Genomic DNA, 22,980 nt, shown 5'->3' on the forward strand with positions numbered 1-22,980 from the left:
GCACACTTCGATTATTTTCTGCATATTTGTGAATTTGTGAAACACACACACACACAGACACACACACAGACACACACGACACACACACACACACACACACACACACACACACAAATTTATAAAATCCATTCATCATGTAACCGATTCTCAGCTTAGGTAGGTACACCCCGCTTAGGTCGCCAGCTTATATATAAAATATATAAAACACACATATATAGTTTGAACTTTAGTGTAACTTATACTGTAATTTTCTGTTCGAGAAAAACTCAACACGTTTAAAAGAATGTGCTGCTTTATTCTCCGCATTTATTCTGCTAAGGCACTGTGCGTAAAGAGTCCTGTCACGTTGCACTTTTCCTCTGGTAGCTCTGCAGGCAAAATGGAACACAAAGGCTGCAAATTGCAGACCGTCCCCAAACTGCAACTCCATAGTTAATACGTATGCGACTTGTCATCTTTAACTGCAACTTCATAGTTAAAACGTATGCGACTTGCCATCTTTAACTAGAACTCCTAACTTGAATCAAATGAGCAATCTGGCAGTTGGTTTGCAGGATATTATACAGACGCAGTCCAACACCATCATCTCTGACAGAAAAAGAGGGAATAAAACATGCTCTGCTTGAAGGAAATCAACCCAAATGTGAAGAACATGAAAGATCTGGATTTTTTCATGATCTGCAAGCGGGCAAGACAAATCACAGAAGAACTCAGACAGGTAATGACCAACACATTTGGAATATTTATAATCCGCTTTCCATGGTAACTTTAAGATCCCTTTTAAATTCTATGTGGTCACAGGGAGCCAAAAAGCCATATCAGCAAGTGATAAATGTATCCTCAGGTGACCCACAGAGAGCAGGTGTGAAGCCTCTCACCTTTGTCCGTCAGGTAACCAAGAATTTAGTTTATTTAAACAACAGGTTGCCTTCTGACTAAAAAGGATGCGTGTTGGCGCTTTGCAGGTTCTCTCAGCATGTCTTTACCCAGAGCTGCTGACCAGAGGTAGCCTGCCTGCAGATGTCCGACAGCGAGCTCAGAGGATTCTTGGAGAGTGTGTTGGAGGGAGTGTAGGTATGCTCCTTCTGTGTGATTTTAAATTTGCTGCAACTCACACGTGTAGCCTTGCTCACTTGTACGGTGCAGAACCACGAACGAGGAAGTGTAAACCACCATTTTTTCCAAAGCTTTTGCCTTCATCTGCAGACAGTAGTGCAGCCCCTCCAGTTATTTTAAAATGCAAGGATTTCGCAGTAATACTGGGAATTTCTCATTTTAATATGAGCAATGTTTGTCCTTCAAATCTGCTGCCAGAAATGAAAGTAAAACAAATTCTCTGAACAGTTGAGGGGTGCTTCATGAACCTGGCTGTGATCACCTCCCATTGCAGTGACCTTGAGCTGCAGAGGTGTTATATAAACCTGAGTTACTGTATATGGATTACACATTAACGTAACAGAGACAGGGTACAGGAAAAACATGTTAATGTGTGTTTTCAGGCAGGACATTTTCCATTAACCAATCAATCAATCAATCAGTCTTTGTTTATATAGCGTCTTTTACAATCAAAGTTGTTTAAAGGCGCTTTCCTGACTCCCAGGGCCTGACCCCAGACAAGCAACAGTGGCAGGAAAAACTCCCCTTTAACAGGAAGAAACCTGGAGCAGGACCAGGCTCATGTAGGATGGGGAAAAGGAGAGGGAGAGGACAGGAGAGGAGAGGAGAGGAGAGGAGAGGAGAGAGGAGAGGAGAGGAGAGGAGAGGAGAGGAGAGGGGGAGGGGAGGAGAGAGGAGAGGAGAGGAGAGGAGAGGAGAGGAGAGGAGAGAGAGGAGAGGAGAGGAGAGGAGAGGAGGAGAGGAGAGGAGAGGAGAGGAGAGGAGAGGGTAGGGGAGGGGAGGGGAGAGGACGGGCACAGAGCACAGAAACACATACAAAAATACACTATTTATACAGCTGGTCCGGAGGTCATCATGCAGCTCCGAAGGCGGTGATACCTGTAAATGAATACAGAAGGGGGGGGGGGGGGGGGGGCAGAAAAACTACACAAGAATCAGCATAACGAGTCTGCTTGATGAGGATGAGGAGAGGAGAGGAGAGAAGAGGAGAGGAGAGGAGAGGAGAGGAGAGGAGAGGAGAGGAGAGGAGAGGAGAGGAGAGGAGAAGAGAGGAGAGGAGAGGAGAGGAGAGGAGAGGAGAGGAGAGGAGAGGAGAGGAGAGGAGGGGAAACCATGACCCAGTGGGGTGACAGAGGCCTGTCAGGTGATCATGGTTCCGGACCCCGGCAGCCTTGGCCTATAGCAGCACAGCTAAGATGTGACCTAACGATTAGACGACCCCCTAAGTATGATAATTTGTCTGTCTATGATAGTAACTGGAACTACAGAATTAGTAACAATAAGCTTTTTCAAAGAGGAAGGTTTTAAGTCTGATCTTAAAAGTAGGGATGGAGTCAGCCTCCCGTACCTGGACAGGGAGCTGGTTCCATAGCAGGGGGGCCTGGTAGCTAAATGCTCGGCCCCCCATTCTGCTCCTAGAGACTCTGGGAACCACAAGTAGACCAGCATTCTGAGAGCGGAGCGGTCTATTGGGCTGGTAAGGTGTCACTAGCTCCTCCAGGTAGGATGGAGCTAGGCCTCTGAGGACCTTGTAGGTCAAAAGAAGGGTTTTAAAAATTATTCTAAATTTAACGGGCAGCCAATGAAGCGACGCCATTACAGGAGTTATGTGATCTCTTTTGTCAATACCTGTCAGAACTCTGGCTGCAGCATTTTGGATCAACTGGAGGCTTCTTAAAGAGTTGTTTGGACACCCTGATAATAAAGAATTAGAAATAAAGAATAGTCCAGCCTGGAAGTAACAAATGCATGGAATAACTTTTTAGCACCACGGTGGGTCAGTAGCTTCTTGATCTTTGTGATGTTTCTCAAGTGAAAAAAGGCACTTCTAGAGACTGTTTTAATGTTTGAGTTGAAGGAGAGATTTTGGTCAAAAGTTACTCCAAGATTCCTCACAGAGAAACTAGATGTTAATGAGATACCATCTAGAGTGATCATGTGATCTAATCTATCCCTGAGAGGTTCAGGACCAAACACCATGACTTCACTTTTTCCTGAGTTAAGAAGGAGGAAATTTGAAGGCATCTTTATGTCTTTAAGACAGGTCTGGAGCTTCACTAACTTCTCTGTCTCCTCTGGTTTCATGGATAAATAAAGCTGAGTGTCATCAGCATAACAATGAAAATTTATCCCATGCTGCCGAATAATGTTCCCTAAGGGAAGCATGTACAAGGTGAAGAGGATTGGTCCAAGTACAGAACCTTGAGGAACTCCATGGCTAACCCTACTGTATGAGGAGGGAACACCATGGACATGAACAAACTGGTATCTATCAGATAAGTATGATCTAAACCAGTCTAGTGCTGTCCCTTTAATCCCAATCACATGTTCCAGTCTATGTAACAGGATGCTGTGATCAACTGGATCAAAAGCAGCACTGAGGTCCAGCAGAACCAGCATAGAGACCAGTCCATGATCTGAAGCTATGAGAAGATCATTAGTAACTTTAAGAAGTGCTGTTTCTGTGCTGTGATGAGCTCTAAAGCCTGACTGAAACATCTCAAACAGGCTGTTCCTCTGCAGGTGCTCCAGTAACTGAGTCACCACCACCTTCTCTAGAACTTTAGAGATAAAAGGAAGGTTGGATATTGGCCTATAATTTGCTCATACATCAGGATCTAGTGATGTTTCTTTAAGCAACGGCTTAATCACTGCCACCTTGTAGGACCGGGGTCCATAAACTTAGCTACAGCATTATCTGAGAGACATCTGCTATAGTCAGACTGAGCTCTGAGCATAGAAGAATCCTAAATCCTAATAATCCTAATCCTAATAATCATAAATGTAAAAGTGATCAAAGAATGATCTGACAGGAGGGGGTTCTGAGGGAACACTGACACATGTTCTACCTCAACACCATCAGTCAGGACTAGATCTAAGGTGTGGTTGAAGCTATGAGTTGGTTGGTTTATCTGCTGGAGGAAACCAACTGACTCCAGTAATGAAATGAAGCCATTTCTAAAGCTGCCATTGACAACATCTACAATCTGGTGGTTTACTTTGAGTTTTATTGTTTCGACATCACAGATCCAAACATAGACCATAAACAATGATTATACTGTAAAATAAAATTGATAAAGACAGGATGCTCTAAGGAACGGTACAGGAAGTCATTCCTGCCGTCCGCCATTAAACTCTATAATTCATCCAAACCCAGCCAATAACAATAATTGTAATATTTATGTTGTCATTTTATTTCTATTTTATTCTATATTTGTGTATATATGCTTATAATGCTTACAATATGTATATATTATATATATTCTTATAATATATGCTGTATATATGCTTAGAACGTTCTAATCTTATTTGTATTTATTTATTCTATTTCTATACTTTGTAAATACAAAACCTGCACTACAGTTATATTAATCCACGTTAGGCTGCTTCTACAATTCAATTCCCCTACGAGGATGAATAAAGTAAATCTTGAATCTTGAATCTTGAATGTGACGCTGTGGAAGTCAGGATGTAGAGAAAGAGGAGGAGGAGGAGAGGAGGAGGAGGAGGAGGAGGAGGAGGGCTTTGGGAGCTCTGGAATTGTTCTTTACTTCATCTTTTCCAGAACCTCATCCTTTTGCAGACCCATCTCCAGAAGCTTTTCTTCTTCTTTTTCTTTAATACTTGAAGCTGCAGAAAAGAGAGATTGTGTTTTAGATTTCACTGAACATCATCTGAAATCTTCTGGAAGAGGAACAAAGGCGAAAGCATCTCACCTCAAGTTGGAGGATCGCTTCAGAGAGCCTCTGGAGATCCTCTTTGGTCCTCTCCTGCTCCTCTTGCCTCAGCCGTTGGCTCTCCAGGACCTTCTGCTCCAGCTCTTCCCTCATCTGGACCCATTTTTGAGATGTCGTCTCCCACTGCTGACAAACATCAGCCAGCATCTTGTTATACGTCTCCTCTTGAGTCAACAGCTGCTGCTTCATTGACTCCTCTTTTTCAAAGATCTTTTCATGATATTTGTGTTGCTCTTCCTCAAGAAGTTTCTTGAACTTGTCGTCTTGTCGAAAGAGCTGCTGCCTCAAGGCCTCTTTCTCTTCATCAAACCTTTGTTTCTCTTCCTCGAGCTTCCTCACAAATTCCTCCTCAATCACAAGGAGCTTCTGATTGAAGCCTTCCTCCTGCTCCATCAGCTCTCTCTTGTGTCGCTCCTCTTTCTCCTGCTGCTGACTGTGGAGGGTTTCCTCCAGAGAAGCACATTTGAGGTTGCTCTCCTTCAGAGCAGCTTGTGTGGTGTTCAGCTGGGTCAGGGTCTCCATATGGGCCACAGTCCTCATGTGTCGCCTCTCCACTGCCCTGCTGAGCTGCTCCTCCTTCTCTGCCAGGGCTTCTCTGAGGTGCTGGACCCTCTCTTTCCTCCAAGTCTCCATTGATGAATCCAGTGGTTCTTGCTCTGCCTTCAGCTGCTGGGTTCCTCGCTGTGCCATCGATGCGTCTGCTGGTCACCAGTGTGGTACAAGAGTGTTGAGCTCCTCAGGCGTGTGCTTAAAGAGATAGATCTGATGTGTTTGATACAAAGGAGATCAAAGACTAAAAGGCCAACTTAAGATCAAAGAGAAAAATGCCAACTGACTAAACCAACTGACCCAAGTAATGAAATGAAGTCATTTCTAAAGCTGTCATTTACAACGTGTACATGCATATTCAAGTCTCCAATAATAATGACTTTATCTGATCTAAGGACCAAGTCAGATAAGAAGTCAGAGAACTCAGACAGGAACTCTGAATGTGACCCAGCAGGGGGCCGATATACAACTACAAACAAAAGTGGCTTTTCTGTCCTCCAGTTCAGATGGGTGATGCCAAGAGTCAGGCTTTCAAATGAACTGGAGCCATGTTTTGGTCTGGGATTAATTAATAACTTGAGTGATAGATTGCTGCCACTCCCCCTCCTCGACCAGGAACACGAGGAATATGATAATTAAGATGGGTTTTAACAGTCATTAACAGTGACAATACACACAAAATGATGTGCAGTATTTGTGATTCTACAATCCCTAAAATACCATAAATAACCCATTAAACTTAAAGGAATATGTGGAATCTTCACCTTTTTGTTTTTTAGGTTCTTACAGTGCTACAGCCGGAATACCGGGAATAGTTCACAGACTGTCAGAATTCATAAGTCAGCGAGATGGTGGCATCCCATCTGACCCTGAAAACATTTACATCAGCCCCGGCTCGCAGTGGGCTCTGCAGGTAAGAGTCTTCCTCACCTACATTCTGTGGCATCGTCCTTCACCTGACATCACGTCTTCCTGTTAGAACATTCTAAACCTCCTGGTGAAAGCCGACGGCCCGCTCAGAACCGGCGTCCTGACCCCAGGGCCGGGTCACCGAGTTACGACAGTGTCCATAATGGGGCTGGGAGCGGTCAGCGTTCCGTACCATCTCGATGAGGATCGGGGCTGGGAACTGCAGGTGGAGGAGCTGCACCGAGCGCTGGAGGAGGCGAAGGGAATCTGTAACCCTGCGGCTCTGTATATCACCAACCCTGGAAACCCCACAGGTATGGAAAATCACACCAGCCTGGTGTCCACGTGTCGTGTGTGTCGGTAACACACTCCTGCCTGTAGGTCAGGTCCAAAGCCGCAAATCAATGGAAGAAGTGATCAGGTTTGCCTCGGAGAAGAAGCTCTTCCTTCTGGCTGATGAGGTGGGTGTGTCACAAAGAGGTTCAGGTAGAAAACCCCACCAATGCCTTCTTCTTCCTCTACCCTAGGTCTATCAAGAATGTGTTTTTGGCCAAAAGAGTGAGTTCCTCTCTTACAAGAGGGTTTTGTTTGAGATGGGCTCCCCGTATTGTGACACAGTGGAATTGGCCTCCTTTCACTCTGCATCCAAAGGCTTCATGGGAGAGTGAGTTTTCAATTCCAGTCACCAAAGTGTGTAAAAAATGGAAGATTAAGACCTTCGCACATTCAGTGCAATCAAAGTAGCAAAAATGCTGTTGAAGTGCTGCGGGAGGATGGGGAGGTGACTTCTTCTTCTTCTGCCAGGTGTGGTCTGCGTGCTGGATACGTAGAGCTGGTAAATATAGACCCAAAAGTCATGAAATACATCTACAAACTGTTCTCAAAGGACTCCTGCGCGCCAGTGCTGGGTCAGATTGCTTTGGACATGATGGCAAAGCCTCCACAACCTGGAGATCCCTCCTACCCACTTTACCACACGGTGAGACGCCTCTCTACACCTCCCCTTTTAAAAAGCCATCTTTAGCTGCTTCCTTTGTCTTCTACAGGAGATACAGAACATCAGGAACACAATGGCTCATAATTTAAAAAGAGTGTCTGAGGTTGTGAACAGTCTGCCCGGTGTCACCTGCCAGCCGGTGGAAGGAGGAGCTTTTGCTTTTCCCAGAGTCCATTTTCCACCCAAAGCAATCCAAAAAGCCGAGGTTATAACACATAACACTCAAAAACAGAGCAAAAGCTTATTTTATTATGTGATTATCACTCATTTCAGGGTCATTTTTGCTCATTTCAGGAACTGGGAATGAAACCAGACACCTTCTACTGTATGAAGATCCTGGAGGAGGTCGGCTTGCTCCTCAGTCCTGGTTGTGATTTTGACCAAAAGAGCGGGACTCACCACATCCGGTACACAATGGTGAATCCCAGGGTTCCGTCTGGACAAGCCTAAAACCCTCTAACCACCTTTCCCTCTGCAGATTCTGTGTTTTAGTTTCTGAGGAAGTTATGGAAGACCTACTGCAAGGCCTGAGCTGCTTTCATCTACAGTTTATGAAGGAGTTTTCTTAAGATGACGTCTCATTTCCAGAGACTCACTTTATTCGTTAAGTTCCAACAATACCAGAACCTCTTCTTCTCTTGTTGGGGGGGAAAATAAAACTTAAATTAAAAATTAGTGGATTTTCTCACATCAAGCAGTTCATAATTTAAATGAAACTCAAAGAAGTGCCAGCTCTTTAGTTGGAAAAACTAATAAAACAACGACCATTGACACCCCCCCATCATCTTTAGCATCTCTGTACCAGCCAGCAGATCCACACACTCACACATAAAGTGCTTTATCTCGTCAGTCCACTTCACTGTCGCTGTGGTTCGAGTCCGTATTGTTGAGCAGCTCCACCAGTAAAGAGATGAGCCTTCCGTCCTGAGCAGCGTTGGCGATCGCATTGTTGGGGTCCTTCAGGTTGCGGTACAGCATGGTCTGGATGGAGGTGCGCAGCTCCCACAGCAGCTCCCAGGTTTCAACGGGCAGCATGCAGCGAACCAGAGAGTGTCCGTGAAGCGACACTTCCACCACGTCACTGCGCACTAGTTTATGAGAGAAAACACAGACATCTGTGATCTTTCTGTCTAGTAAAGAGGAAATAAGTTGTAAAAGAATATAGATGCTTGGTCATTATTGTGGACCTGATGCTGCGTGTTAAGCTGGTGTGAGCTCTTAATGTAAAATATCAATCTTTCCTACCGATCTCTGTGATATCGCAGTCTGTGAGCAGCAACAAGGCAAGTGGGTGGACGGTAGAAGAGTCTCTGACGAACACAATCCCATTGGATTTGACGGCAGTAAAGAAAGTCAACCAGCGACTGGGAAACTCTTCTTTTCCTCTGGAGTAAAAAGAAAGAAGTAAAAAACGAGTGCGCATGTGCACCTAGGAAGCAAATAAACACAAGCGGATGGTGAATTATGAAAAACATGCAAACCTGTTCACAGAGGAGCGGTGCAGCTGTACCGGCCCACTGAAGGTCCGCAAAGATGTGCGGTCGGGACGAAAGCGGCCTCCTTTAGTGACGACACCTTTCTTTACCTGAGGAGGAGGAAAAAAAGGAATTATCCATCAGTATTTTGTTGGGTTATTTCACATGACTTCTGTGATTCCTTCCACCTGAATAAGGTTGGGATAGAGTCCAGCCAGCAGGACAGCTTTAAGCAGCTCCTCCTCGTTGCTGCGCTCGTTGCAGAGAGAGGCGTCGCGCTGACACGCGTTGGCATGTGGCACCAACTCGGCTTCATACAGGTTTGTGCTGAACTGGGAGATGAGACCTGCATCAAAGCCACATCACAGAATCCTTGAGTGAAACGCGTTCACATCCAGGGAAATGGTGAGGTCTGAGCTACAACCTTTGATGAATCGAAGGCTGAACCTCGACAGAGAAAGCCGGTCCAGATATTCGGCTCTGTCTTCTCCGTCTCCCGCGTGCTGAAGTCTCCTCCAGCCCAACACGGCTCTGATGAACACCAAGTAGTCACTGTAGCTGCTGCCGCTCAGTTCAGCTTTCACCTGGAGAGCGCAGAGAGGCGGCGTTATCAAAGGCTGGTGGGCGTCAGAGTGGGTGTCCAACGTTCTACCTTGTTGATTTCTGCTCTGTTCTGCAGGCTGTTGTGAAATGGGTCCCTGGTGAGACAAGCAGCTACACACATCATGGGCAGGACACATCTGAACATGGCACTCAGAACCAAGACCTTGCCCAGACGAGGGTCACACGGCATACAGGCGACACGTTCACCCAAAGGCGTCAGCGTTTCTGTCTTGTCCAGCACTCCTACATAAACACAGAAAGTTTAATAAAGCAGTCATCAAAAAAGATGGAGCTCTTTCTGCGAATCACTCACCAATATCCTGTAGATTCTGGACAGCGGCTTTCACAGCTTCCCGATCTGGACTGTCCAGCACTTGTGAAAGGAAGTCCACAGCCTTCACGTACATACAAGAGGCATCCTTTAATGGTGACGTATTTATAATAATAACAGTCAATAATCATTGTGGCTATTTCAGTACCTTGAGGTTTGGACTGTGGATTTTGGCTTGAACTACTAAACTTTCAAGTGGTGTACGAAGGATCTCAGGGACAGGAAACTGACTCATGGACTCCAGCTTTCTTTGTGGAAAAAGGTGGTAGGACTGCCCCGGCTGACAACGCCCTGCTCGCCCTTTTCTTTGAGTGACATTTGAGTGAGATATCCAAACTGTGTCCAGACAGGAGACCTGGGGGGATTTACAGTTGACACTCAGAAAAAAGTAATAAGAGCCATGAGGCCTGAAATAGTGACCACTGAAAGCTTCTGACATTCACCTTGGTTAGCGGGTCATAGTTTTGTTCTTTGTGAGTTCCAGTGTCCACCACATGGACAATGTCGTCGATGGTAACTGACGTCTCCGCAATGTTGGTGGTGAGGACAATTTTTCTCTGACCCACTTGGGGGCGCTGGAACACAGCCTGCTGGTCTGCTACTGACAAACTCGAGTGCACTGAAAGTGAAAAGATTTGAATTTCATTCGAGGGAAAAGCGGCATTAAAAATGTGTATCTAAATGAGTCTTTTCTAACATGGGAGGATCATCTGTGAGCCTGAGGAAAAATGACGCCTTTTCTCCAGTTTCTCTTGGACGGCCTTGATGTCCTGCCAGCCAGGGAGGAAACACAAGACTGCACCTAAAGAAAACAAGATACAGCTTAAAAATGAGTGTTTTATTCACATTTTCATACTGAGGCTTTTAAAAACATAGAGCACGAGTGTGTTTGTCACCTGGCTCTCCGCGTTTATCAATGTGCTCGATTACGTCAGCTACTAAATCTAGATCTGGAGCATTCTCCTCCCTGCCTCCCTAGGATAACGCAAGATAATTACACAGGATTAGAAAAACATTGTTTCGATAAAAAAAAAAAAGGCAAATCTGACTAAAGTCCCACCCGTTTGTCCCGCTCAGCATCGTAGGGGACTGGCAGCGGTCGTCCCATCTCTGTCAGCATGTCCTCCAGGTACATGTCCCTCACTGGGTGCATGAACCCAGGCACTTTTATAACTGGACAACCTCCAAAGTACTGGGCCAGTCTCTGCTTGTCCCCAGTCGCACTCATAAGAACCACTCGTAGGTCAGGGTTCTCCTCCAAGCTGGATCGCAGCAGGGCCAGCAGAAGGTCTGTGTTGATGTCTCTCTCATGGACCTCATCCACCACCACATGGCTGATTCCCTTTAGGGATGGATTTGACTGCAGCTTCCTCAGCAAAACACCCACGGTGAGGAAGAGCAAGGCCCCCCCGCTCTGGTCTGGAGGTCGGCTCTCAAGTCTCACCTACGGAAAGAAGAAATGTCCACTGAAAACATGTTTGTTACGATATTCTCCCATCAGACATTTATCTTAACAAAACCAAACACGTGCTCACATCTACACTACACAATGAAGGTGTTTCCTCCCAAAAATGTTACCTATGGAATCAAGATTTGTATCTACCTGGTATCCCACAGAGTGTTTTAAAGCCGGGCCCATTTCTTGAGCAACCCGATGGGCCACAGACACGGCACTGATCCGTCGAGGCTGCGTCACAAGAACGTTACACTCGGCCCCCTTTCCGCCCCTCACCCACTCCTCCAATAGGAAGCGGGGAATCCGGGTGGTTTTCCCACATCCCGTTTCACCGGCGATGACAACCACCCGGGAGGACTCCACTGCGGAGACCACCCGCTGCCGGTGGGCATCCACAGGGAGCTCCAACTTCAGCACAGGGTTGGCTCTCTCCCATTCAGTCTTCAGGTGGGCACTGAGCTGCCGTGCCTCATAGATGGGCAGGGGTCTGTAAGGTCTTCCTGTGATAGCGTCCGTCACCGCGTTCTCATCTTCTTCCTCCTGCTGCTGGTTTAGTATCTGCTGTTCTCTCACCTCTTCCTCCTCCCAGAGGTTCTGAACTTGTGTCGCCACAGGGTACTGTTATGAAGAAAATGGACACCTTTATTTTCCAAAACAGACTTTATTACAAATGTAACATAACTCGCTGGCGATTGAGCCATTTAACACTGAAATTCCGCTAAATGCATGTTAGACCAAACTGAAAGGCTTTTCGTCACTTTAGTAAATAGAAATATACACTTTTAATACTTGAATAAAAGGATTTGTCTTAATTTAATTAACTTTAATTTCACTCAAAAAGCCCATATGTGTTTAATACCCCAGGTGTTGCTCTGTTTGGAAGAGAAATCTGATAAAAGTGTGTGATGAAAACAGACCTCTGCAAGGAACTCTCTCATTTTTTCCTTGAGGGATGTTGGGACATCCATGAAGAGGGGCTGCTTTTCTCGCTCTACAGCCTCTTTGACCTCCTCTCGGTGATACTTGGCATGACTCAGTGGGTTGTTGTTTTTATCCAGAAGTTCCATTTCCTGCACCAGGTGTTTCGTACTAACATAAACAGTAGCAACAAAAATATATACATTTTTTCCTTAAAAATGATCCTTACCTTTAGTTTCAGGCAGGCGAGAGCTGCAGTCATCTTCTCTGCTGCCACCTTCTTTGTTGCTGTGGCGACGAATGTCATCTCTTCTGGCCAGTGCATACTCAGCTCACATTTCTTTAGCTGCCCCCCTGTTGTCCTGAACTGCATCAGTTCCTTTAAAGTCAGAAAAGCGCAATGATACAACATGTGCCTGAAAACTTATCATTTCACCAAGCTTAATGACAGCTACAAACCCTTATCCTATTGGATGATGTGGCCACCTGGATGACCCTGGTGAGTAGGGATTTAGGATGTGGGAACAGGGAAAGGGCTTCAGAGATTTTGGCAGCATCGTTAACAGGGAGCAGCAACTGCTTCTGGTTGTCCAGTGTTCCATTCATGTGGACATTCTCTGTCCACAAGTCCTCCTCCTTGTCCAAGAGCACCGATTGTAGTCCAGTATTGCTTCTGCCAATTCTCCTCCTGGGTAGCTGATTATTTGGGCCAATGATTCCCATTTCCTGTGCACACACACACAAACGCACACACACAGGAGAACAAAATACTTCTTTGATGAAACATGCAACTATTACAGATAAGTTTCTGCATTATAAAGTATAACGTGAACACTTTACTTTGAGCTTGAGACAAGCCGCAGCAGCAGCAAACCTTTCTGCATCTATCTTCTTGGAAGCACGACCCTCTGCTTCAAATTTGGAGGGCCAAAGTACTCTGACAGTGGCTTTCTGCATAAAATAAGAACATTTGAATTTAGCTTTCCATCAAATTTCTTCTTTTTTCTTAAATCTGCCACCTAATTCTACGATTTTTCTCCTGACCTTAACCCCCGCATGTTCTGTGCAGCTGTACTGGACATACTGGGACAGGTCGCCGACTCCCAGTGAACGAGAGATGGTGTTATTCAACAGTCCTTTGGGATCAGGAAACTCGTTCAAAAGATCTGGAAAGGAATTCCCTGATAAAAAAAAGTCAACCACATAGACGAGTTCAGTTTATGTTACGTACTGACACGTTGGAACCGTGAGAAACCTCGGACTTGAAGTGATGGATGTCCTTGAGATTTAAAGCTATGAGAGCTGTCACTAGTTAGCTAGTGTGGCTAACGACAGTTTTCCATTACCTTGTTTGGCCTGAACATGCGACGGATTGAGATCCTGAATACTTCTCGCTTTTGTCCTATACCACCGCAGCCCTCTGCTCCAATTTGATGCTGGAATTCCCTCGGAATAAAAACATTTTGCAATATTACATAGTACTCTAAGCGGCATGGATGAGACGCCGGGTAGCGCCATCTTTAAACACTTCTTCAGCTGAGGACGCCAGTGCAACGATAAACCTACAGCGACACCTCTGGCAGAAAGCGGTACTACATTTACATTACAAACTATAATTTGAATATCATAATTCAACTAAAATAAATCTAAAAAAAACCTCTGAGTTCATTTTTTGGAATACTTTATGGCCTCAAAACACTATGACATTGCATCATTGTTATTAAACAACATATTTCCTCAAGTTGTTAGTGAACCAGTTATTTATTTAAGTACATCAGGCAGGCTAAGACAAATACTACAGATTCAAAACGTGCTTCAAAACTATTTTGATGATTACATGAATTTTTCGTTTGTTTTTTATTTATTTAAAGAAATGCTATTCTTTTTGACAGGCACAACACAACATCTGTAACTTGTGAGAACCCTCCCAGGCTGTTTCGAATATCATCTGGTCGGCTGCCCATAAATAGCTCTGCATAATGAACCAGTTCTTCAAGATAAAAAAGAGGGATGAAACCGATACTAGTCCTCCTCCTGGGTGTTGCAGCTGGTGAGTTATCGCAATACTCAATGATAAATGAAAAATAGGAATTGGATGTATGCACCCATAAGGAAAATCTAATTTGCTTAAGGAGTAATATACAGACATTTGTTCTCCACTGTGTCTTTTGTCATAGTGTCTGGGTGTGGTTTGCCCAGCTACCCTCCCGACACCAGCCGCGTGGTGAATGGAGAAGAAGCCCGTCCATACAGCTGGCCATGGCAGGTTTCTCTGGAGTCCTTCTACCCCACTTGTGGGGGAACGCTTATTGCTCCCAACTGGGTCCTGACTGCAGCACACTGCATCACGTGAGGGAAACATGCATTTGATTTCAGGCGAACAATTAAATCACTAAAGCAATATGGAAAAAATGGACTATGAGCATTTTGAATTCCTAATCTAGTTTTCACACCTATCGTGTGGTCCTCGCTGAGCATAACATGCATGAGGAGGAAGGTCCTGAACAGTCCATCAGGGTGGCAAAGATCATCATCCATCCCAAATGGAATGACAACTGTGTGTCTTGTGGGTGGGTAACCCATACTCTTCATCTGTAACCAAACCAATATTGGCATCTACTGCCACTTTAATGTAACTCTTTGAGGGAAATATCTGATTTTATTCACTTAATCACCTGCTTCACCAGAGGTGACATGTAAGCTGGTTAAATATAACATTTTAGCCAAAATGTCTGGAAATTATTTATGGAACAAAAGCTTTTAGCAGGTAATTACACTCCCAAACTGCTGTAAAATCGCAGCAAATGATTACAAAAACACTTTACAGCAACATACTGTATTTTCACAACATAGTGCTGTGAGTTTGCTGCTATTATTTGATTAAGAATTGTTCTGAAATCACAATATTTAGTCCATGATTTTCAGCCCATCTTTACTCTGTAACTGAATGAATTAGGGGTTGTTGTTGAATTATTTAGAGTGAAACCAAGCAGATATCCCTAAACATACCACACTTACTGTACACGCTGAGAAATTCTAGGAAACAGCAGCTGCGCAAATAAGTCTGTGAATGTAAATCAACAACTCACAGCAGGAGAAAAATAATCTTTGCACTCTAGTTTACCCAACTCAGTTCCTACATCCTTGTCTATAACTATTGAAGTTTTTTAATTGTTATGTAGGAACGACATCGCCCTGCTGAAACTGGAGAAAAGTGCTGTCATCAGTGACAAGGTCCAGCCAGCCTGCCTGCCTCAGCAGGGTGCCACCCTCCCCCACAACCAGCCCTGTTACATCACAGGCTGGGGTCGCCTCTACTGTAGATACACTTCCCAGTACCTTTGCAAAACAGACTAAATTTGTTTCCAAGGCATGCAATTCTAGTGATTTCACAGCATAATATGTGACCCTGTCTTCAGCTGGTGGTCCCCGCGCCGCCACGCTTCAGCAGGCCCTACTTCCTGTGGTGGATCACCACACCTGCGGACGAAGCGACTGGTGGGGCAGCTCAATAAAGACGACCATGGTCTGCGCAGGAGGGGGGAGCGAGTCAGCTTGTCACGTGAGGCACGACCGCAGCTTTAGATATAAAAAGCAAATCGACATTTCCATTTCTGCAATCGTTTGTCCAGGGCGACTCTGGAGGCCCCCTGAACTGTAAGGGCAGAGACGGGAAGTGGTACGTAGAAGGAGTGACCAGTTTTGTGGACGGGCGAGGGTGTAACACCCCAAAGAGACCCACAGTCTTCACCCGAGTGGCTGCCTTCATCCCCTGGATCAGTGAGGTAGAAGGTGTCACCAACCAAATTGTTCAAAACATCTGGATGATATAATAATGTAATCTTATTTGCCTTCAGGTTCTTTCCAAAAACTGAAGAGAAGCTACTAAACAACGAACTGGATAATCGGACTTTCATCTTGCCTGGTTTCACTCAAATATCAGCAGAATAAAGAAAGATGGGACCAAGTTTTATTACTGAATATATTCACTCTTAGTGCTTTTATTTGAAAGGATTAAGAGGCTTATTTAACATATATGAAAGCGCATCATAATTATTTTGCTTTAAAAAGGAGGCAAAAAAACTTGTATTAGAACTTCCATAGTGTAAAGACCAGCTACCTGCATTCATAGCAGCCACCTTTGCTGAGGTTTTAGTCCAGTCATTGGCTTTCATCAGCAGTTACAGTGGGGTCTCAGGTCTCTGCAGGTGACCAGGTGAAGAAGTCGACTCCCTGCAGCTCCTCGGGCAAGTACTCCTGCTCCACAGGGCCGCTGAACGCTGGGTTGTACTTGTAGCCCTTTGCGTAGCCCAAGTCTTTCATCAGCCTGGTGGGGGCGTTGCGCAGATGCAGGGGAACCGGAGGCAAGGGGCCTTTGTGGTTCCTTAAGCAAGCCTTCACGTTAGCGTAGGCCTTGTAGACGTCCACGGACTTGGGTGCTCGTGCCAGATAGATGGCGCACTGAGCCAGAATCACCTGGTGAATGGCAGATGAAGCAAAAGAGCAGATGTAAAGACAATTATTGCAGGACCCAAGAGGCCTTTGACTGGTCAGCTACCTCACACTCAGGCATTCCGATGAAGTGACAGGCCTGGAACGCAGACACGGCCTGAGGGAGGGCGGCAGGATCAGCCAGACCTGAAAACAGACCAGCGAGACTGCATCAGAACTCTATTCTCACCTGGGATTTAGTTGTTTAGGAATCACTGTACTTGCCCACATCCTCGCTGGCAAAGCGGACCATTCTGCGGGCTACATAAATGGGGTCCTCGCCCCCCTCCAGCATGCGGCCCAGCCAATACAGAGATGCATTCTCATCTGAGCCTCTCATCGACTTGTGTAACGCTGAGATACAGTTGTAATGCTCTTCACCTTTGAGAGGCACACAAGACATTTTTAAGAAAAGTCTATTTTCACCACAGACACAAAACAACAAACCACTTGAGAAAGAAACATTGATAAATGACAAGGACGTGGCGCCGATAAGGGTCAACACTTTCATCAGATGGGGAAAGAGGGGACAGTAAATCTGAGCCTGCCTGGACAGCTGGTGTGTTATATAACAACAGGGAGGAGTTATCACGTGTAATCGGAGGTCAAAGTTGTTGCTAATGAATGCTGTAACTAGGAGAAAGAGCAGACAAATATTTGGCCCTAGCGAGCTTTTGAACTACTTTGTTAGAATTAAATTAGTCTGTAAAAAAACGACAGTTTGAGCTGTCATTAAAATTCCCATAAAAAGGTGATAGAAGCTCTAAATTTGATATCTGATATTAAAGATTGACAGTAAAAACATGCAAAACTTGAAGTTCTTTCTGAAAAATCTTCCTCTATAATCAGCCGTCAGATGTGATAATGTTAAGTTTATAGGATATAAATTGCATAAATGTAAATGATGTATGTTAGATTATTGGATCATTTAATAGCCCGTGTTGAAAAAGAGCTCAAATACATTTTTATGAGAGCAGATCAAGGACGCAAAAATATCTCAGCAAAATGGATGTTGAGATATTTCCAATTTAGTGAGAACAATTCCATATTAGCTTAATAAGTAACCCTGAATGCACAAGAATTACAGAATCGTTTATTTCTGTGCTGAATCATTCAACATTAGAATCGATGTAGTTAGATAATATTTAACATAATCACAGATGCACTGAGTAAACTGAGGACATACCAGCTTTGTCATACAGGATATGGGACCTCTGCAGACCTTCCTTGATGTGCTGCTCTTTGACCAGGATCACCGGAGAGGTACCCTGTCCTGATATGTCGGCCTGGCTCGCGTGCACTCGGGCCTGAACAGCCAGCTGCAGACTGTTGAGTCCAGTCCTGGCGTCGCCGTCGCACAGGTGAGCCACGGTGTCCATAGCCTTCCGCTCAATAAAAATCCTGGGCCTGAAAAAGAACGTTAAACCACATTAGCCCGTGTATACATGAAATGAAACACCTCAATAACATCTTTTAATGTGAAACGCTTAATCCGGACTTTAACCTTGCCTTGTGCCTCCCAAACAATGACAGATTGTAAATATCTGATGGCCTCTGTGGTTCGTTCCAACGTACCATCTGCAGCCAACAGCTAGCAGCTGCCTTCCTGTGTACAACCCATGCTGATTCCTGTCCATCATCATACCGCAGCAGCAGAGCTGAAGGGATTGCTGTAGCTCCAATCCCTTCAGCTCTTCTATGATATGATGCGATGCACCCCGCCCATATATTTTGGGACTCAATGAGCCCTCAGCAGGGGACACCAGGCCTCCCACAGATGAGACGCTTTGTTGACAGGATAAAATACATTCATGGTGTTTGTCAGAAGAATTAAGACTTTACTCTTGTCCGACTGTTTGACCGTCCTCGCTGGGAACCGTTGAATCTTGTTCCAAGACCCTGATCCCCAGTGTGGCCACAGCCCGGTCCAGGATCGAAGCCATTGCCTCCACGGAAAGCTTCTCCAGAACTAGCACCCTGCACCTGCTCAGCAGGGCGGAGTTCACTTGGAAGGACGGATTTTCTGTGGTTGCGCCGATCAGAATCACAGTCCCGCACTCCACGTGAGGAAGGAAGGTGTCCTGCAGATAACACGTTTACAGCAGAGGAAGAGACAAGCGATCAGAAGTAAGCATTTGCTTTTTCACCCGTTTTTGAGTGGGTTAAATCTGTGTCGCTGTACCTGTTGGGACTTGTTGAAGCGGTGAATTTCATCGATGAACAGGATGGTTTTCCTCTTGCACAGCCGGAGCTCATTCTGTGCCTGTTTTATCACCTCTCGCACGTCATTGGTGGAGGCACTTGTGGCGGACATGGTGACAAAACGAGCCGTGCCCTTCTCTTTACATTTGCTGGCAATTATGTGAGCCAGTGTGGTCTGAAAAGCAACGCATGCAGGGTTTTCAAGCAAATCAATATACTGCTAGAAATAATATCAACTTTATAGTGTCCAAGTTTTAAACTATGTAGATGATCTCCACATGACTCCAGGTACAAAAACAGCTGATAAATAAAAGACCTGGCAGAGGAAATGTTGAGGAAGAAAGTTTACAGATTGAGAGATCAAGTAGAGGACCACTCACGACTTCTTTTTAACAGGCATATTTATTTGGAGGTAAACTAGAGCGAACAGCATGAACATCAAGCTTTCTTATCTGATCCGTTCGTGCCCATGCTGCTTGTCTACCTGCTGGTAGCTGGGTGAGGCTCCATGTCATACTCCTCCGGAGCTTCAGTCTCCTCATCCATCTCATCACTGCGTTGGGTCTGCTGCCATGGCCTCGTGCTGGGTCACATAAGCTGACGTCTGGACGTCCGGTAACTGACTTCCTCGCAGCAAACGTGTGCTCATATATCAGAGAGTTTGCATCAGAGATACACAACCGCTGTTCCTGTTTGTTGTGCATCCCCCCTCACGTTTGGTCCCATTCTCTAACTCCGAGTGGGCCTGAAATCAGCCATCCAAGCTTTGAAACTTTTCAACGTCATTCCCGATGTGCCAGCTTGCTCCTGTATCCACCATGATCCGGTCCAGCGTCACATTGTTGAGTGACCTCCTGTTCTTTGCATGCTCTGCGTTGAAGACATGAGATTGCCTTTTCCAGAATCTTGTTCTTTCAGTATTTTCAGGGCTTTTCTGCAATCTTCAGTCGCATCGTGATTTATCAGCGACCGGTTTTTATGGTCGACGACCCTCAGCAAAAGCAGTCAGCATTCTTCCTTCCGTCTTCGGCCAACAGTGTCGCACAGTTGTTAGATGGCTCATGCAAGATAGTCTCCTTTAACTTTAGAATGGGTAGGTGGCCTTAAACTCTCACTTCCCAAAGGTCATACTTATCTTTGGACCTGTCGGATAACATCTGTGATGCCGGAACCCCCGTTGCTGTGCTCGCCTCCTGCACTCTGGAAGGGGGTACAGGAGTCTCCGCTCCCGGACCACCAGACTCACGGGCACAGCTTTATCCATCAGGCTGTGAGGCTGCTGAACTCTCTCCCCTCAGAACCAAAGATTAAGATTAAGATGTACTTTATTCATCCCCGTGGGGAAATTGAATTGCAGTAGCAACCTATACAACCTAAGTATAGAAACAGAATAAATAAATACAGATAAGATTAGAACATTATAAGCATATATACAGCATATATTATAAGAATATATATAATATATACATAATATATACATATTATAAGCATATATACATAAATATAGAATAAAATAGAAATAAAATTACAACATAAACATTACACAATTATTGTTTTTGGCTGGGTTTGGGTGAGTTATACAGTCTAATGGCGGAGGGCAGGAATGACTTCCTGTAGCGTTCCTTAGAGCAGCGAGGCTGCAGGAGTCTGTTGCTGAAGCTGCTCCTCAGTTTGTCCACTGTGTTATGGAGGGGGTGGGAGGGATTGTCCATGATTGTCCACAGTTCAACACCATCCTGTCCCTCACCACCTCGTCCAAGTTTGCCAGTCTACAGCCAACAACAGACCTGCCTTTTTAATGAGTTTGTTGAGTCTGTTGGCATCCTTTGCTTTAATGCCTGCTCCCCAGCACACTGCAGCAAAGAAGATGGTGCTAGCCAGGAGAGACTGGTAGAACATGTGGAGCATCCTGCTGCAAACTCTGAAGGACCTGAGTCTCCTGAGGAAGTAGAGTCTGCTCATGGCCTTCTTGTACACAGCATTGGTGTTTGTGGACCACTCCAGTTTATTGTCCAGCTGAACACCCAGGAACATGTAAGATGGGACTATTTCCACATCTTTCCCACTAATGCAGACTGGGGAGGGAGGGGACTTGCTTTTTCTGAAATCCACCACCATCTCCTTGGTCACATTGAGCTGCAGAAGGTTCTCCCTGCTCCACCTGACAAAACTCTCCACAAGGTCCCTGTATTCGTCCTCCTGTCCATTCTCCACACAGCCGACTATGACTGTGTCATCCGAGTACTTCTGGAGATGACATGTCTCAGAGTGGTACTGGAAGTCAGCTGTGTAGGAGGTGAACAGAAAGGGGGAGAGCACGGTTCCTTGAGGAGCTCCTGTGTTGCTCATCAGGGGGTCGGACACACAGCTCCGCAGACAAACTGTGGCCGACCTGTCAGGTACAGGACAGTGAGAAACGTAATTTCGATTCCTTTGTATGTCTTGGACATGTGAAGAAATTGACAAATAAAGCTGACATCTTGCTAAACTTCTGCAGTCGGGTTTCCACGCCGCGTAAACCCCAGACTGCTCCACAGTCGAGGAAGCTTCATGCAATCGATCCCGTTTAACTTCTTGAAAAAAACTCTCTCGTCTCCAACTGTGTCTGAGCTCCGAACCTACTGAACAGGCAGAGATCCTCTTTTCCGTGCGTGTGCAGAATCAAGCAGATCATTGATTGTTTCTTGTTATTCGCCTTTCACCAAACATTAATGTGAAGATGAGGAGGATCTAATTGAAGTCACATTCCCTCCAGTGTTACATGGGGCAAACTGCAAAACCCAACCACTGGATGGGCAACAGTACCCCCCCCATGGGGGGATTCTTTAATTAAAATGTTTGCATTAAATGCCATCAATGTAAAGAAAGCAACAACTGACCTTTCCGCAGCCAGGTGGACCCCACAGGATGAAAGATGGTATCTCCTGGGCCTCCAGGAGGGACCGGAAGAGCGTTTGCTGGCCGATAACTTTATTCTGACCGAAGTATTCCTCCAGGGTGTTTGGTCTCAGGATGTCTGCCAGAGGTTTGCCCTTCGTCAGCAAACTCCATGGCGACAACTTGGACTTTACAGCGTGTTTGTCTGAGTCTGAGCTGGAGACCTGGCTCTCTGGTTCGGAGTCGGTCAGCTTTATTCTCTTGTTGAAAACACCTTGTTTACCTGTCCATAAGTCACTGCAGCCATTCTGGAGCGACACTCGACTCTTATCGGGCTGGAAAAGAGAAAACATCCCAGATGGCCGCGAGCGAGCAGCGCGGGAGGTGCCCGGGGACGCACCGTGGTCCGGAGGGGTGGACGGTTTCGTTTCGAAGCTAACGCGAAGTTTCTTTAACGACGGCTCACTTGTTTCGGTCCGTGACGGTCCGTTACAGGCGGCGTTCTCCAGCAGACATGCGTCGAGATGGTGGTTGATGGTCACGGGGGTGTAGTCGTTGGAGCAAACCGGGCACTGCACAGAGGCCGGAGACGGAGATGCCAGACCAGACGCCATGACAGTTGCCGCCAACATCCATATAGTCACGTGACTTAGCCACGTGACGCGCGCTTTTGGTTTCTAACTTCCGTGTTTTAACGTTTATTTTTGATAACTAAAGTGCAAATCTAACATTGTATTCAGGGCTTAGAGAGAACTTCCAAACTCAATTAACTTTACCTGCTTGTTCTCTACTTTGAAGGAATGCAGCCCACTTTAGCTCACGGATTCTTGCAAATTCTTGCAATTATAATATACTGTATTGTCGTTATTTATTCATTTATTTATGCATAGATGTAAACTTCATTTGACAAATAAAATCCGCCACAAATTACACAATCAATAATGGAATTTGTTGTGAAATGGCTAAATAAATGAATAAACGATTATGTATTTCCAGTATTAAGCTCTGTTCCTTTGTCATGGATCATATTCGACTAATCCAACTGTGCTTTAATGCAATGAGTCAGATTGAACCAGTATCAGATATCAGCACAACATAACGAATGTATATTTGACATTATGAACAATTTATCATCTTTGTGAATACAATATCATAATTAGTAAGATAAGCTCTCATTTTCATCTTTTTAACCACTTTATGCCTTTCAGGGTTACAGGGAGGATATACAATGGGCAAAGGCAGGGTGTACCCCTGGATAAGTGGCCAGTTCATTGCAGGGCCCTATATGAACATTTGTGGGTTCTGTACCTCGCTCAAGG

The 22,980-nt window shown here is 45.3% G+C and overlaps 5 protein-coding genes across 7 annotated transcripts; 2 read left to right on the forward strand and 3 right to left on the reverse strand.

The window, feature by feature from the left end:
* The first annotated feature begins 78 nt into the window (after positions 1-78).
* Positions 79-7,983, forward strand: LOC130539513 (alanine aminotransferase 1-like). 2 transcript variants are annotated; one of them, XM_057057891.1, is made up of 12 exons: positions 79-156; positions 555-718; positions 802-891; positions 966-1,074; positions 6,182-6,315; positions 6,382-6,625; positions 6,693-6,772; positions 6,839-6,975; positions 7,116-7,290; positions 7,358-7,513; positions 7,603-7,715; positions 7,787-7,983. In XM_057057891.1, the coding sequence occupies exons 2-12, from the start codon at positions 614-616 to the stop codon at positions 7,875-7,877; spliced, it is 1,434 nt and encodes a 477-aa protein (XP_056913871.1). In that variant the 5' UTR covers positions 79-156; positions 555-613; the 3' UTR covers positions 7,878-7,983. The 2 variants fall into 2 exon arrangements, with proteins under 2 accessions (XP_056913871.1, XP_056913870.1); XM_057057890.1 differs by lacking the exon at positions 79-156 and having other exon boundaries at positions 289-718.
* Positions 4,105-5,882, reverse strand: LOC130539515 (trichohyalin-like). The gene is made up of 2 exons (XM_057057893.1): positions 4,833-5,882; positions 4,105-4,746 (listed from the first exon to the last, which is right to left on the reverse strand). The coding sequence occupies exons 1-2, from the start codon at positions 5,541-5,543 to the stop codon at positions 4,669-4,671; spliced, it is 789 nt and encodes a 262-aa protein (XP_056913873.1). The 5' UTR covers positions 5,544-5,882; the 3' UTR covers positions 4,105-4,668.
* Positions 7,536-13,663, reverse strand: dhx30 (DEAH (Asp-Glu-Ala-His) box helicase 30). Of its 2 annotated transcripts, none has more exons than XM_057057888.1 (19): positions 13,438-13,663; positions 13,136-13,257; positions 12,932-13,042; positions 12,551-12,817; positions 12,321-12,470; positions 12,091-12,243; positions 11,321-11,791; positions 10,778-11,161; positions 10,614-10,692; positions 10,415-10,519; positions 10,161-10,336; positions 9,866-10,072; positions 9,700-9,781; positions 9,436-9,629; positions 9,208-9,367; positions 8,972-9,129; positions 8,790-8,893; positions 8,554-8,693; positions 7,536-8,396 (listed from the first exon to the last, which is right to left on the reverse strand). In XM_057057888.1, the coding sequence occupies exons 1-19, from the start codon at positions 13,607-13,609 to the stop codon at positions 8,155-8,157; spliced, it is 3,477 nt and encodes a 1,158-aa protein (XP_056913868.1). In that variant the 5' UTR covers positions 13,610-13,663; the 3' UTR covers positions 7,536-8,154. The 2 variants fall into 2 exon arrangements, with proteins under 2 accessions (XP_056913868.1, XP_056913867.1); XM_057057887.1 differs by having other exon boundaries at positions 13,136-13,272; positions 13,438-13,659.
* A 390-nt stretch (positions 13,664-14,053) lies between these two features.
* On the forward strand, positions 14,054-16,072 carry LOC130539514 (chymotrypsin-like elastase family member 3B). Its single transcript, XM_057057892.1, has 7 exons — positions 14,054-14,141; positions 14,269-14,440; positions 14,536-14,661; positions 15,274-15,410; positions 15,511-15,653; positions 15,724-15,876; positions 15,949-16,072. The coding sequence occupies exons 1-7, from the start codon at positions 14,102-14,104 to the stop codon at positions 15,964-15,966; spliced, it is 789 nt and encodes a 262-aa protein (XP_056913872.1). The 5' UTR covers positions 14,054-14,101; the 3' UTR covers positions 15,967-16,072.
* wrnip1 (WRN helicase interacting protein 1) lies at positions 16,060-22,308 on the reverse strand. Its single transcript, XM_057057889.1, has 7 exons — positions 21,664-22,308; positions 18,765-18,959; positions 18,425-18,663; positions 17,769-17,989; positions 16,808-16,963; positions 16,650-16,729; positions 16,060-16,567 (listed from the first exon to the last, which is right to left on the reverse strand). Exons 1-7 carry the CDS (start codon positions 22,291-22,293, stop codon positions 16,286-16,288), a joined length of 1,803 nt encoding a protein of 600 aa, XP_056913869.1. The 5' UTR covers positions 22,294-22,308; the 3' UTR covers positions 16,060-16,285.
* Between the last annotated feature and the right edge of the window lie 672 nt (positions 22,309-22,980).

Source organism: Takifugu flavidus, chromosome 15 (assembly GCF_003711565.1).
Source record: "Takifugu flavidus isolate HTHZ2018 chromosome 15, ASM371156v2, whole genome shotgun sequence".
Lineage (NCBI taxonomy): Eukaryota > Metazoa > Chordata > Actinopteri > Tetraodontiformes > Tetraodontidae > Takifugu > Takifugu flavidus.

Excerpts from the sequence above, each read along its gene's own strand:
- LOC130539513 (XM_057057891.1), top strand. The coding sequence starts at position 614 with ATGCTCTGCTTGAAGGAAATCAACCCAAATGTGAAGAACATGAAAGAT. Across the intron at positions 6,976-7,115 it reads TCCAAAGGCTTCATGGGAGA|GTGTGGTCTGCGTGCTGGAT; the intron begins GTGAGTTTTCAA and ends TTCTTCTGCCAG. Across the intron at positions 7,291-7,357 it reads CCTACCCACTTTACCACACG|GAGATACAGAACATCAGGAA; the intron begins GTGAGACGCCTC and ends TGTCTTCTACAG.
- LOC130539515 (XM_057057893.1), bottom strand. The coding sequence starts at position 5,543 with ATGGCACAGCGAGGAACCCAGCAGCTGAAGGCAGAGCAAGAACCACTG. Across the intron at positions 4,747-4,832 it reads AAGCGATCCTCCAACTTGAG|CTTCAAGTATTAAAGAAAAA; the intron begins GTGAGATGCTTT and ends TCTTTTCTGCAG.
- dhx30 (XM_057057887.1), bottom strand. The coding sequence starts at position 13,609 with ATGGCGCTACCCGGCGTCTCATCCATGCCGCTTAGAGTACTATGTAAT. Across the intron at positions 12,818-12,931 it reads CGGCTTGTCTCAAGCTCAAA|GAAATGGGAATCATTGGCCC; the intron begins GTAAAGTGTTCA and ends GTGTGTGCACAG. Across the intron at positions 8,894-8,971 it reads TCTATCCCAACCTTATTCAG|GTAAAGAAAGGTGTCGTCAC; the intron begins GTGGAAGGAATC and ends CCTCCTCCTCAG.
- LOC130539514 (XM_057057892.1), top strand. The coding sequence starts at position 14,102 with ATGAAACCGATACTAGTCCTCCTCCTGGGTGTTGCAGCTG. Across the intron at positions 14,142-14,268 it reads CCTCCTGGGTGTTGCAGCTG|TGTCTGGGTGTGGTTTGCCC; the intron begins GTGAGTTATCGC and ends CTTTTGTCATAG. Across the intron at positions 14,662-15,273 it reads GACAACTGTGTGTCTTGTGG|GAACGACATCGCCCTGCTGA; the intron begins GTGGGTAACCCA and ends ATTGTTATGTAG.
- wrnip1 (XM_057057889.1), bottom strand. The coding sequence starts at position 22,293 with ATGTTGGCGGCAACTGTCATGGCGTCTGGTCTGGCATCTCCGTCTCCG. Across the intron at positions 18,664-18,764 it reads GCTTCAACAAGTCCCAACAG|GACACCTTCCTTCCTCACGT; the intron begins GTACAGCGACAC and ends TGTTATCTGCAG. Across the intron at positions 16,730-16,807 it reads CTTTGCCAGCGAGGATGTGG|GTCTGGCTGATCCTGCCGCC; the intron begins GCAAGTACAGTG and ends GTCTGTTTTCAG.